Genomic DNA, 12,005 nt, shown 5'->3' with positions numbered 1-12,005 from the left:
TTCGAAATCAGGGCGTGATTTTACATAGGAATTTCATAATGCCGTCTCTGGTGCATTTTGGCTGTAAACCAGTGTTATAAGAGTATGGGAAAAGGAAGAAATTAATATGTGTGAGGAAAAATTAGAGAGGAAGATTAAATGAGAGGGGGGTGGACGGAGAAAGGAAAGGAAGAGAGATATAAAACTGCTTGACATTTTTTTAAAAAGAAAAGAATGCGACCATTTACATCGAAAGCTAGTAGTGGTCGCAAAATATGTGGTTTGGCGGGACACTCCAATTTACTGCGGGGAATGAACATGGAGAAAGTTAAATTTAAAAGTGGGTTACAAGAGGAGGTCAAGAATGATAGCATAAAGATGGAAAAGTGTTACAGTACATACGTAAATGCACAAGTACTCAGTCCGTCTTTAGAACCAGCCGAGAAAGTGTGTCCACATTTCTACTCGTACTCAAAGAAACAATTCATTTTTTTTTATATTTTTCACTATCTACAGTTATCATCTTGTGCCCATGGCCAGTGAGTACTATGTTAACTTGAATATTTGTTCAACTAAAAAAATTACAAATATTTGAACTTCTAGATGCCGCTAATGAACTCCCCACCAAACTACTGGTTAGGCTCAGTATTGGGGTGGGTATAACTGCAGCAACAAGCGCCACCTATTTCTATTATAAATACCGGAAACAAGATCCTATGCCAGAGGAATGGCTAAGTGTGGGTACTTTAGAAATGTTAGAAATCTTTCCTTTAAAATCGGGTGCACCACTCGAATTACCCGATGACACACAGCTCGAATGCGAAGAACTCGGCCTACGCTACCAAGGCGTACGTGATCGTGCGTTGATGCTGGTCGATATTGATAATATGATGATAACCGCACGTGGCTATCCAAAGATGGTGCTGATCAAATCAAAGTTGATTACACCAACAACGCTGGAAATCAATGCACCAGCAATGGAAACATTGGATTTAGATTTTAGTAAACTTGCCAAAGAGGCACCGGGTATAGATATTCATACAGCTGTGTTTGGTGCCAAGGTGGATGCGATGGTCTGTGGTGAAAAATACGATAAATGGTTTTCACGTTACATACTAAATAGGGAAAGTGGTTTGAGGCTTGTGTACTACCCTTATCCAAAGGCGGCGAAACCTATAGACAAGGATATAGCTAATGAGCCGTACATCAAAAAAGAGGATACGGTAAGTATTCCTATCGAAATATTTCAATATGCTTTAGTCAAAGTCAGATTACGCAAATCGGAGCTCATGGAAAACAAATCATAGAAATCATCTGCCAATGAAGATCAACTCGACAACGTATAGAGGTCCATAAATCTTTTGAAGAACTTGGAATACCCCCAAAGCTGTCCCATTTGGAGTTGTCGGCCACAATGCTTCAGCGCCATATAGCGCATGAGTACTTTGATTATCAATAGCCCTCTCAGTTCAAAGTAGCATTTGTAGCCAAGATTAGCTGTGTTTTATGTACATCTATATATGCACATATATGCTTAAACTTTATATGGACTGCTAAGCGTGTAACTGTATCTACACTTCTGAAATTGCTGCGCAGAAAATTACTGCTCCTAAATTTTAATACGCGTTATACTCAGATGCAACTGAAATATGTGTCTATGTTTCACCTCTACACTAATTCTATGTATCACATCTCAACATGGTGTGTGCCCACTATTCGTCGCAACAGATTTAGCTATACGTTATACAGTATGGCCACCAGAGGTTTGTGTCTCCGCTTTTCGGTACAACATGTTCTGTACTTAGTTATTTAACCACTGCCGCTAGATGGGTCTCCTAAACATAATCTGAGTGAGGATTAGCGTTTTTTTACCCGCAAACGTAGACGTATATACGTTTAAAAAACACGGCTATTAATTATCCGATGTATTTCTAGGCTGATCTTTTTGTGTGTGTTAATTTTTATCCGATGTATTTCTAGGCTGATGTTTTTGTGTGTGTTAATTGTTAATCTTGATGCTCACATAGACTCCATTAGTCCTTTACCAATTTCTCGCCGCAGTAATCTAAACCCTCTCTGGACATCAGCTATCAGGTCGCTGTTCTGGTTCTTTTGCAGAATTTACCCAGCGCTCGAAACCTTTCGTAAAAGATTTTGCGAAGGTTATACGCTTGATTCAACTCATAGGATCGTTGCGCACTCTTCTCGTCGTATTCGATCGTGCCGTGGCTACTGCGGCAGAGCAAAAGGGAAATTTTATTTCTAATCGGAGAAGGATCTAAGTCTTATAGATACATATAAATACGGAATTCGAGTAAATTTAGGCAAAGTGGAAATTTCCACAAGTAAAAGTTTAGAAAAAAAATTTGTTTTGAGACTGTTGCAGTTTTGCGGCAGTTATTGAAGTTGCGAACAGCTCCTTTGTCTTTATAGGGATAGTTTTGACACGTTTGTTCACATGTGTGAAAGCCTCTCTCTCCCATTGACACCAAAGTTGCGCTTATCTGCATGACCCTTCAGTTGAGAGCTTATCCAGCTATCGAAAAGGAGCCTTAATGTTTCCATTAGAAGCTATTCAATATAAAGTTTGCATAATATAATACCGGTTTCCAGATAAACGAGGTCCTACACATTTTGATATTTATCAATAGTGGCGTGGCTGCCATGACGCAAATACCAATTCTTTGATGATTGCAAGTACTTCGCCTGGTTCTCGTTCACCGCAAGCCCACTTTTTGTATTTTTACCCAGGACAGAGAAAACAGAACTTACAGCTCCTAGCGATTTGGCAAGCCTACCAGTCACTCCAAGTTCAGATCATAAATGTCAATGTATCTATCTATTCTGATAGCCAGGCAGCAATAAAGTCACTACCTTCATCATAAACTATCTCAAAGCTAGTATGAACATTCAAGCAACTCCTAGCTGCTTTAACCGACACTCTAGAGATAGCTGGGTTCTGGATCATAGGGGCATCGAAGTAAATGATATACTAATGAGCTAGCAAGTAGGGGCTCAGCGGAAGGAAATGAGAGAATAACCAACGTCGAAGTATAGATATTTTTGGGGACAGCCAGGAAATCGAAAAATGTGTGCTTGTACAAAAGCTCAGCAAAATTGAAAGAGCACTAATAGCTGTGTAATTTTAAGAGCTAGTTGGCCAGACTACAATGAAAGAAGAAGAAGGAGTCTACTGAGATATCTTAAGGCACGCCTGCGGAAAATATGGGTATTCCGCATAATGGGCACTGCGGAAGTTGATTATATCAAAGGGACGGATCTGGCTAGAACACGTCAAAGATCCCCCAGAAGCTAATTTTTGGCAAATCTGGATAGATTAACGGACACAGTGACTCCAAATATTCTTGATCTTATAAATAACTTTTTCGGGTTGTGGTACATATACAGTGCTAATGTGCACTCAGTAGGTTCAAGCTAATTTTGATAACCTCCCCCCCCCCCCCCTTTTTTTAAAGCAACCGCACATTATCTTATTATTTTTCTGTTACCCAACGAAGCTCTCTGTACTTCTAGGGTGCTTTCAATGATGCCACCAGCTATATGCTAATGAATTTATCCTCCATTGATGATCTCAATAAACGATTGCCAAGTCCTGTAAATCCCAAACAATTTCGTGGTAATTTCTATTTAAAAATGGTTAAAGATGAACCCTATGCTGAGGATGCATACGAATGGATAAAGATTGGCAATGAGGCAGTGTTCCGGAAGGTAGCGCCATGCCGACGTTGCATTCTACCTAATATCAATGTAGACACGGGTGAGCGCGATGCAGAGAATAACCCACTGAAAACATTGAAAACGTGAGCTTAATAATACTTGGATATTTATATTTGGTATTTCATTACTTTTTTACTTGCAGATATCGCAGCTTCAATAAGAATCCCAGCCCAGTACTTGGCATAAATATGGGTTTACGACAACCGGGGAAAGTAAAGTGCGGCGATACCATTTATATTAGCCTAAAGAAATAATTGCTATAGATTCGATTTTGTTCCAGCTTTAACAACTGTATTTATTTGTTAAACAATTTATTTTGGTACTTTGTATACATATATCGTTGGCCCCATGGAAGACTTACACGGTTCAGCTTTTCGCGTGGAAGGCTAACACATTTCAGCTTCTCGCGTGGAATACTAGCTCGTCGTTGCTTATTTCGTGAAAGACTAACACGTCCAGTCTTTCTCGCTAACAGCTGAAACGTGTTAGTCTTCCACGCAAACAAGTGAGACGTGTTAGTCTTTCTCGCGAACAGCTGAAACGTGTCTTCCACGCGAGAAGCCAAAACGTGTTAGTCTCCGACGCGATAAGCTGTAACATGTTAATCTTCCACGCGAGCAACTGAAACTTGTTAGTCTTCCACGCGAGAAGCTGAAACGTTTTTGTCTTCCACGCGAGAGGCTGAAACGTGTTAGTCTTCCACACGAGAAGCCGTAACGTGTTAGTTTTCCTAGCGGGAAGCGGAAACGTGTTAGTCTCCCACACGAGAAGCTGAACCATGTTAGTATTTCACTCGAATAACGAATTGTGTTAGTATTCTATGGGACCGACGATATATTTCTTCGCTTTTACTTTGATAATGATAAATGTGATTATTTTAGCGCAATTGACAAGTGACAAATTCAAAATGGTCTTAGTCCGGTCTTAGTCCTACTCAAAATTATTTCGAAATGTCGTATTAGAATGCTCATTAGACCGGGTTGGTCCCCATACAAAAAAAGTTGTGAGAGTCCGCCCCTAAATTTGAAGCTTATGCTGAGAGGTTTTCGGAAAAATATTTTTAATTTTTTTGATCCTTCGAAATACAGCCGAAACTGTTCTTTTATTGTAACTTGGTTATTTGATATCCGATTTTTTAAAGTGTTACGTCATTATTTTGGTCTTAAAAATCCGCATATTTGTTTTAAATGTCCTTTCCATTTCCCTAAGTCAATAAACTAAAACGTTATAGCACTTTTAATGTTAGTTATAGTTACTAATCAACCTGACTCTTATTACCAAGTTATTCAATATGCGCACATCAAACAAAAAAAAAACAATATATGCATTGACATATCTTGTATATGTATATACTCTTACGTTTAAGGATTATTGGTAGCATTAGTAATAATAAAAGTTTAGGTAGTAAGTCTGCAAATGTTGCCAGTGAGAAAGCGCATGGGTAATTTTTTGGCAAACCTAGAAAACGGCGAACAATACAAAAGACTTGATTCGCAGATTCGAAGATTGAAAAAAAGTGTTTGCGAAACCACTGCCGGACGACCCTGCTTAGAAAAATGTTTGTTTGTTGTGTTTTTGTAATTGAAACAACTTTTTCATGTTGCTTTGTCCGGGACTTGAACCCAGGACCTTCGGTGTGGTAGGCGGAGCACGCTTCCACCACACCAAGTCGTCAAGATCAATGCTGCCATTTTAGCTTTTTATACCTTTCATGAACATGAAATGGTATATTAACTTTGGTCCGATGTTTGTAACGTTGAGAAATATAGAAGATAGACTCACAATTAAGTATACCGAATTGATCAGGGCGACGAACTGAGTTGATAAAGCCATGTTCGTCTGTCCGTCCGTCTGTCTGTTTGAACGCAAACTAGTCTGTCAAATTTTGAGATATCTCAATGAAATTTGGCACAAGGATGTATTTTTGTATTATATTAGACATTTGTCGGATCCGGTAGGATCGGACCACTATAACATATATCTCCCACACAACCGATCGTTCAGATAAGACGATTTTGTTCATTCCTGCCGCAATTTAGAAAGTATAAACGTGAAACTCGGTGATATATATTCTAATATATCATGGAAGATATCCTAAAAAATCACTTTGATCGGAGCTATATATAGTAATATCCCATACAACCGATCGTTCAGATAGAAAGATTTTTGGCCATTTCTCCTTTAATTTAGAAAGTATAAACGTTAAACTTGGTGATATTTATTCTAATATATTGTAACGAATTTGCTTGCAAATCCTCTTATTTGCAATCCTCTGCTAAGTTCGAATCACTAAACTGTTGAATAAATAACTCCAATATTGAATGATGGAAAAATGGCCTTTATTAAAGTACTTCACAATAACACTTATACTTTGCTACTCGCTGGCTTAATAACCAAACTGATTGATAACTCAAATGAAACTCTACTATTGGCAGCCAGATCGCGTGCTTAATCAAACTGATTGATAGCTCAACTCAAACTGAATTACTTCTTACTCGCCTGCCCCGCTTTTATAGTTTACGCTGCATACTTCTAGGCTCTTCGGTTTGCAGAACTTACTAGCATTGTCCATGAGCTCTCAAACTCTCCGCTGCTCGTATTCGTACATGGTACATATGTGTAGACGCAATTATTTATTCGTTTATGTAGATACATAAAGATTGAATTATTGATGTGAATGTTTGTAGTTTACAGTCTCTCGCGCGCACATAGGCGTATAAGTAAATGCATCTGTGTGTGACATCTTTCGGCTGCCTTATATATGTGTATACATGATTTGATTATTGACGTAAATACTGCTTATCGTGGCCTTGGCATCGCCTTAGTGATGGTATAACTTAGTGATGTTAATATCCGTACAACCGATCGTTCAGATAAGGGGATTTTTTGCCATTTTTTTATATTTATCTTAAAATCGTTTAGGTATGTACATCTGTTCACTATATATTTCTTATCCTATACAGCGCATTATTTGGAGATTACGAATGGGATAAGATTATTGTTCAGCCCCATTCATGAAAGGTATGAAATTTTCGGCACAGCCGAAGACAGTCCCGTCCTTACTTGTTTCAAGCTAGATTTAGCTTTTTCCCCCGGTTAACTTGTAAAATTGTGATTTAGCTTTAAGCTTTTTTCAGAAATTTTTTAGGTCTTTTTAGCTTGCCAAAATTTAGGAAATCTAGATGAACAATTTGGTGTAGATTAAATTTTAGGAAAATTTAATGAATTTGGGCTGGCGTTATGGTAGGCGGAAATCGAGGAATATTAACTTTCCTAAAGCAACATCAACTTGAGGAATCCCTATCGGAATTGAAAAAAACCGGAGCGAGATTAACTATGGCCTAGACACCGTGACTATAAAGGTCTATAGTAATGACGTCAACGCCGGTAGAAATTTGGCAGCCGAGGTGGAGCCAGAAGAAGAGAGTGACGAGGACGTAGATATGAAGGCAGATGGGGGTGAGCAGGATACGTTGGACAGCTACACCTCGTCTGCCTCATCCATAGGTATAGGCGGGTTACACCTGCAATACACGGAGGAGGAGCTGATGCTGGAAGATGCAGCTAACTTCACGCTCAAGGAGGGAGCGATAGTGTGCGATGTTTGTGAGGTTCCTCCAGATAAACCTGCACTACAATAAAGCAATTTATCTAGCCCATGACAAGACGGTGCCAACGTCGACCGTCAGGAAGCTGGTGGAAGCTACATCAGGTGCACTGATACTGGGATGAGACGTAAACGCGCACCACTCCACCTGGGGAAGTAATGACGAAAACTAAAGGGGTGAGTTACTATTTGATTTCATCCTAAACTCTAGATTAACCATAAGCAATAGGGGAACTGAACCAACCTTTATTACAAAAAGAAGGGAAGTTCTCGATGTCACCCTAGTCTCAGAAGATGCGGAGGAGTTGGTCAGAAACTGGAGGGTCCTTAAGGACCACTCATTCTCTGACCATCGTAACATCCAATTCGACTTAGACTTGGTGAAAAAGCAGAACGCTGCCACCAGAAATATTAAAAATACAAACTGGCAAAAATACAATAGCAAACCAGTTAAGATCCTGCGACTTGAGAGCGTACCCGAAACGCCAGGTAGCATACCAGAACTGGAAAGACTGGTAAATATCATCACGGGGGCATGCCGCAAGGCACTATATAAAGTCTGTCCCAAGAGAATTCAAAGGGGTAAAAAGAAGCCACCATTGTGGAATTCACAAATCGAAAACCTTCGCAGGTTAAGTAGGACCGCTTTCAATGCACCTAAAGCCTCTGGCGATGAGCAGCATTGAGAAGTATCCAAGGAATAACTTAGAAATGATAAGTTTGAGCTAAGGAAGGCCAAAAGATCCTCCTAGCGAGATTTCTGTAGCAGCATGGGAACAGTGTCTGAAGGAGGGAGACCCAGGAAAGTACTTTCCAGATCGGCTAATACAGCCCCAGGATGCTTGCAAAGGCCTGATGTTTCGTGGACCGAAGCTGGGGAGGAAACCCTGGACCAACTGCTGAATACATACTTTCCAGGTGTAACTAAGAACGAACCAGGGGATACACAAAGCTTGACACAAGCAACAGTGCAACCTATACTGCATAACCTAATTACAATAGATAAGATATCTTGGGCCATCCAATCTTTTGAACCATTCAAAACTGCGGGACCGGACGGAGTTACACCTATACAACTGCAACAATCACTGGAATGCAGCACTAACTGGCTATACGCTATAATAGGAGGTGTCGTGGCACTAAACCACATCCCACGTATATGAAAAATATCTAAAGTGGTATTTATTCCCAAGGCAGCAAAGCGTGCCACGCGAAGCCTAAGGACTTCAGACCAACTCTCTGAAGCACAACACGCATATATGAAGGGTAACGGCATTGTACGAAATTGCATCGTGCATAGAGCGATCGTTCTCCTTCAAGGAATACTGCCTCGCAGCCGTCCCAGACATAGAAGGAGCGTTCAATAACATTAAACCCGACTCAATCATTAAGGTACTGACTGATCTGGGCATCGAATCTCAGCTAATGGGTCTTGTACACCAATTGCTGCTATGCAGGGTAGTATAGGCAGAACTTGCAGGAGTATTGGTGAGCAGGTTCGTCAGTAGGGGAAATCCCCATGGTGGAGTCCTATCCCCTCTGCTGTGGGTCTTGGCGGTGAATCAGCTGCTGAGGGACGTGGAGGAGGAGAGGCGCTGTAAAGTTACAGCAATGCTGACGACCTTGCCTTGGTGCTAAGTGGGAAGTTTCCAGAAACTCTCTGCGATATGATGTAGGTGGAATTAAAAAGAGTCGAAGCATGGGCCGTTGATAATGGTCTGGGCGTGCCCAAATAAAACGGAGCTGGTGCTCTTTTCGAGGAGGTATAAGATACTACCTCTCTTAACTACAGTGCTGGCAAACACAGTGCTTAAGTTAAGTGAGCGCCAACTATCTAGTGCTCACACTTGATAAGAAATTGAACTGGACACAAAACACCACGGAACGTGTCCGTAAGACCACCGTGCCCTCTACACATGTAAAGGGGCAATTGGACGGACCTGGGGTTGGTCCCCTATGATAGTGCATTGGATATACATGGCCATAGTTAGGCCAATATTGCTATACGGCGTGGCGGTATGGTGGCCCGCCCTGAATAAATCCTCGACGGTTCCTGCTCTTCAAAAGGTACAAAGATCTGCGCCACTAAGTATAAGCGGAGCCATCCGCACAACGCCAACGGAGGCTATGAATGTAATACTGAACCTACTACCCATAGATTTAGTAGGCATAAAATATTCACCATGTGCAGCTATTAGGCTGAGGAAACTGACCACATGGTCTCACTGCAACCATTATATAATTCTCAACAGATTCTGCATACCAGAAGGGACAGATTTCTGCAAACCACATACCAAGTTTAACAAGGGATACGAGATATTAATCCCTGAAAGGGAACAGTGGGTGAATGACCCTGATCGGCCCACCCACTAACAGCATTCAGATCTACACAGATGGATCTAAACTGGATAACAAGGTCAGAGGGGGTGTCTATTCGGAACGATTGGACATACAAAGATGGTTTCACCTTCCGGATCACTGTAGCGTATTTCAGGCCGAGCTTGCGGCCATTCAAGACGCTGTGGACTGCCTTAAGCAGAAGGCAGTCTCTCAGAAGCACCATTTATATTTTCTCAGAGCAGCACTGAAAGGCGTTGACTCTGTCACAACTAATTCTCAAACTGTAGTAGGCTGTCGCAGATCACTTAACGTGATGGCTGAACAGTTTACTCTGCATCTGCTATGGGTTTCGGGACATAAGGGCATACCAGGTGATGAGATGGCGGATGAGGTTGCAAGAAAGGGTACCTCCCTTCCACTTTCTCCATCCTGGAAGAGATTGGGCATGCCGCTCTCCACCTGCAAGCTCAAGATAAAGGAGGCTCTACTGATCGAAGCGGGAGCCAGGTGGAAGCATCATGATAGATGCCACACGGCAGAACTCACATGGCCGAAATGGAATGAGAAGAAATCGCGAGAGCTTCTCACCCTCCGTAAGTGGGATCTTTCCTTAGATGAAGGTCTTCTCACTGGTCACGTTTGTATTGCACCGCATGCGGAAAGGATTGGCGCTCCATTTAATGATTATTGTAGAAGCTGTGGCAACGAAGAAGAGCCTGAAACTGTTATGCATCTACTCTATGAATGTCCAGCGCTCGGTAGAAGAAGGCAACGTTTTAAGGGCATGATGTTTCTCGTAGATCTGATTGATATAGCTGAGGTCAAAACACGAAGCTTAGTTATCTTCACAAACTCAACGAAGTGGTTTGATTAGGAGAGTAGGAACAAATCCGTGTGGTTTCACAACGGGCCTATAAAGGCCTAAGTGTGCCGCTCCGATGTGGACAGCAGCCACTTGAACGTAACCTAACATAATCTAACATCAAGGATTTAGCGATTTAGTTCCGTGTAAAAATTAAATCTAAAAGTCTAAAAATTAATAAAATTGGTATTCTGAGTAGCGTTTTAATAGTTCTGGAGTTCCTGAAAATGAGGAAGAGTTCTGCAAAATTACGCCCATTATCACATGTGTCTGATCATTTTTATCCTTTTTAGGAATTTCAGAATTATTGAAAATCTACGCACAACACCAATTTTCTCCTTTTCATGAACTCAATTTCGACTTTTGGACAAATGTGAATGTTGGACGAAATTTTGCAGAAATTGTTTTTACTCCAGAATATTAAAAAGCTACTCAGATTACATTTTTTTTAGAAATTTTTCGACTTTTGAAAAAATGTGATAACTGAGCATAATTTTTCAGACCTTTTTTCTTCTTTTCAGCAACTCCAGAACCATTGTGAAGCTACTCAGAACACCATTTTTTACAGATATAATAAAGGCATCGAAATAGATATCGACTTCCATATATCAAAATTATCAGTATCGGAAAAAAATTTGATTGAGACATATTCAACCGTCCATCTGTCCGTCCGTCTGTCCTTCAATTAACAAGATAATTTGAGCAAATATTGAGATAACTTCATTTTCAAATTCGGTATACGGGTTTATCTGGTCTCAGAATAGAGGGAATAGAGATTCAAAATGAGTGAAATCGAATGATAACCACGCCCACTTTTTATATATATAACATTTTGGAAAACCTGATAATTTAGTGAATAATACACCTTGAATGTTGAAATTTGATGTATGGACTGATATTGAAACCGTTAAACCTAACATAACAAAATTCGACAGATTGCTTTCACTATAAAAAATGCTTTTAACAAAAATTTACGAAATCGGTTAATGACCACGCCTACTTTTATATAAAAGATTTTTAAAAGGGTCGTGGAGGAATAAAATAAACTATATCTTTGCAAAAAAGAGCTTTATATAAATGGTGTTTCATTTCCGAAGTGGAATTATAACAAGAAAAAGCAAAAAATTCAAATTTTTGAAAGTGGGCATGGCACTGCTCCATTTTTTACCAAGCAATTTTCTATGTTTTGGGAGCCATAACTCGAAGAAAAATTAACGGATCGTAATAAAATTGGGTGTACATATTTTCCTTATACCAGGAAATATTTCTAGTAAAAATGGACGGAATCGGCTGGAGACCACGCCCACTTTTATATATAAAGGATGTTTTAAAAGGTCGTGGACTAGAATAATAAGCTATATTTTAGCGAAAAACAGTTTTGTATTAATAGTATTTCACTTACCAAGTTTTATTGTAAGAGGAAATTGGGAGTCATTCTTTTTTTGAATGGGCGGTGCACGCCCCTATTCCGCTCAATCA

At 40.2% G+C, this 12,005-nt stretch overlaps 1 protein-coding gene across 1 annotated transcript; it reads left to right on the top strand.

The window, feature by feature from the left end:
- Positions 1-321: 321 nt before the first annotated feature.
- LOC137248191 (mitochondrial amidoxime-reducing component 1-like) lies at positions 322-4,828 on the top strand. The gene is made up of 4 exons (XM_067779062.1): positions 322-518; positions 583-1,202; positions 3,514-3,800; positions 3,860-4,828. The coding sequence occupies exons 1-4, from the start codon at positions 512-514 to the stop codon at positions 3,969-3,971; spliced, it is 1,026 nt and encodes a 341-aa protein (XP_067635163.1). The 5' UTR covers positions 322-511; the 3' UTR covers positions 3,972-4,828.
- The last annotated feature ends 7,177 nt before the right edge of the window (positions 4,829-12,005 follow it).

This window comes from Eurosta solidaginis, chromosome 4, assembly GCF_040869045.1.
Source record: "Eurosta solidaginis isolate ZX-2024a chromosome 4, ASM4086904v1, whole genome shotgun sequence".
Lineage (NCBI taxonomy): Eukaryota > Metazoa > Arthropoda > Insecta > Diptera > Tephritidae > Eurosta > Eurosta solidaginis.
The sequence above is the reverse complement of the archived record's forward strand: the minus strand, read 5'-3'. Positions and strand labels throughout refer to the sequence as shown.

Bases quoted from the DNA above. Each gene is read 5' to 3' on its own strand.
- LOC137248191 (XM_067779062.1), top strand. The intron at 1,203-3,513 runs GTAAGTATTCCT...CTGTACTTCTAG, and splicing joins ACATCAAAAAAGAGGATACG to GGTGCTTTCAATGATGCCAC. The intron at 3,801-3,859 runs GTGAGCTTAATA...TTTTACTTGCAG, and splicing joins CCACTGAAAACATTGAAAAC to ATATCGCAGCTTCAATAAGA.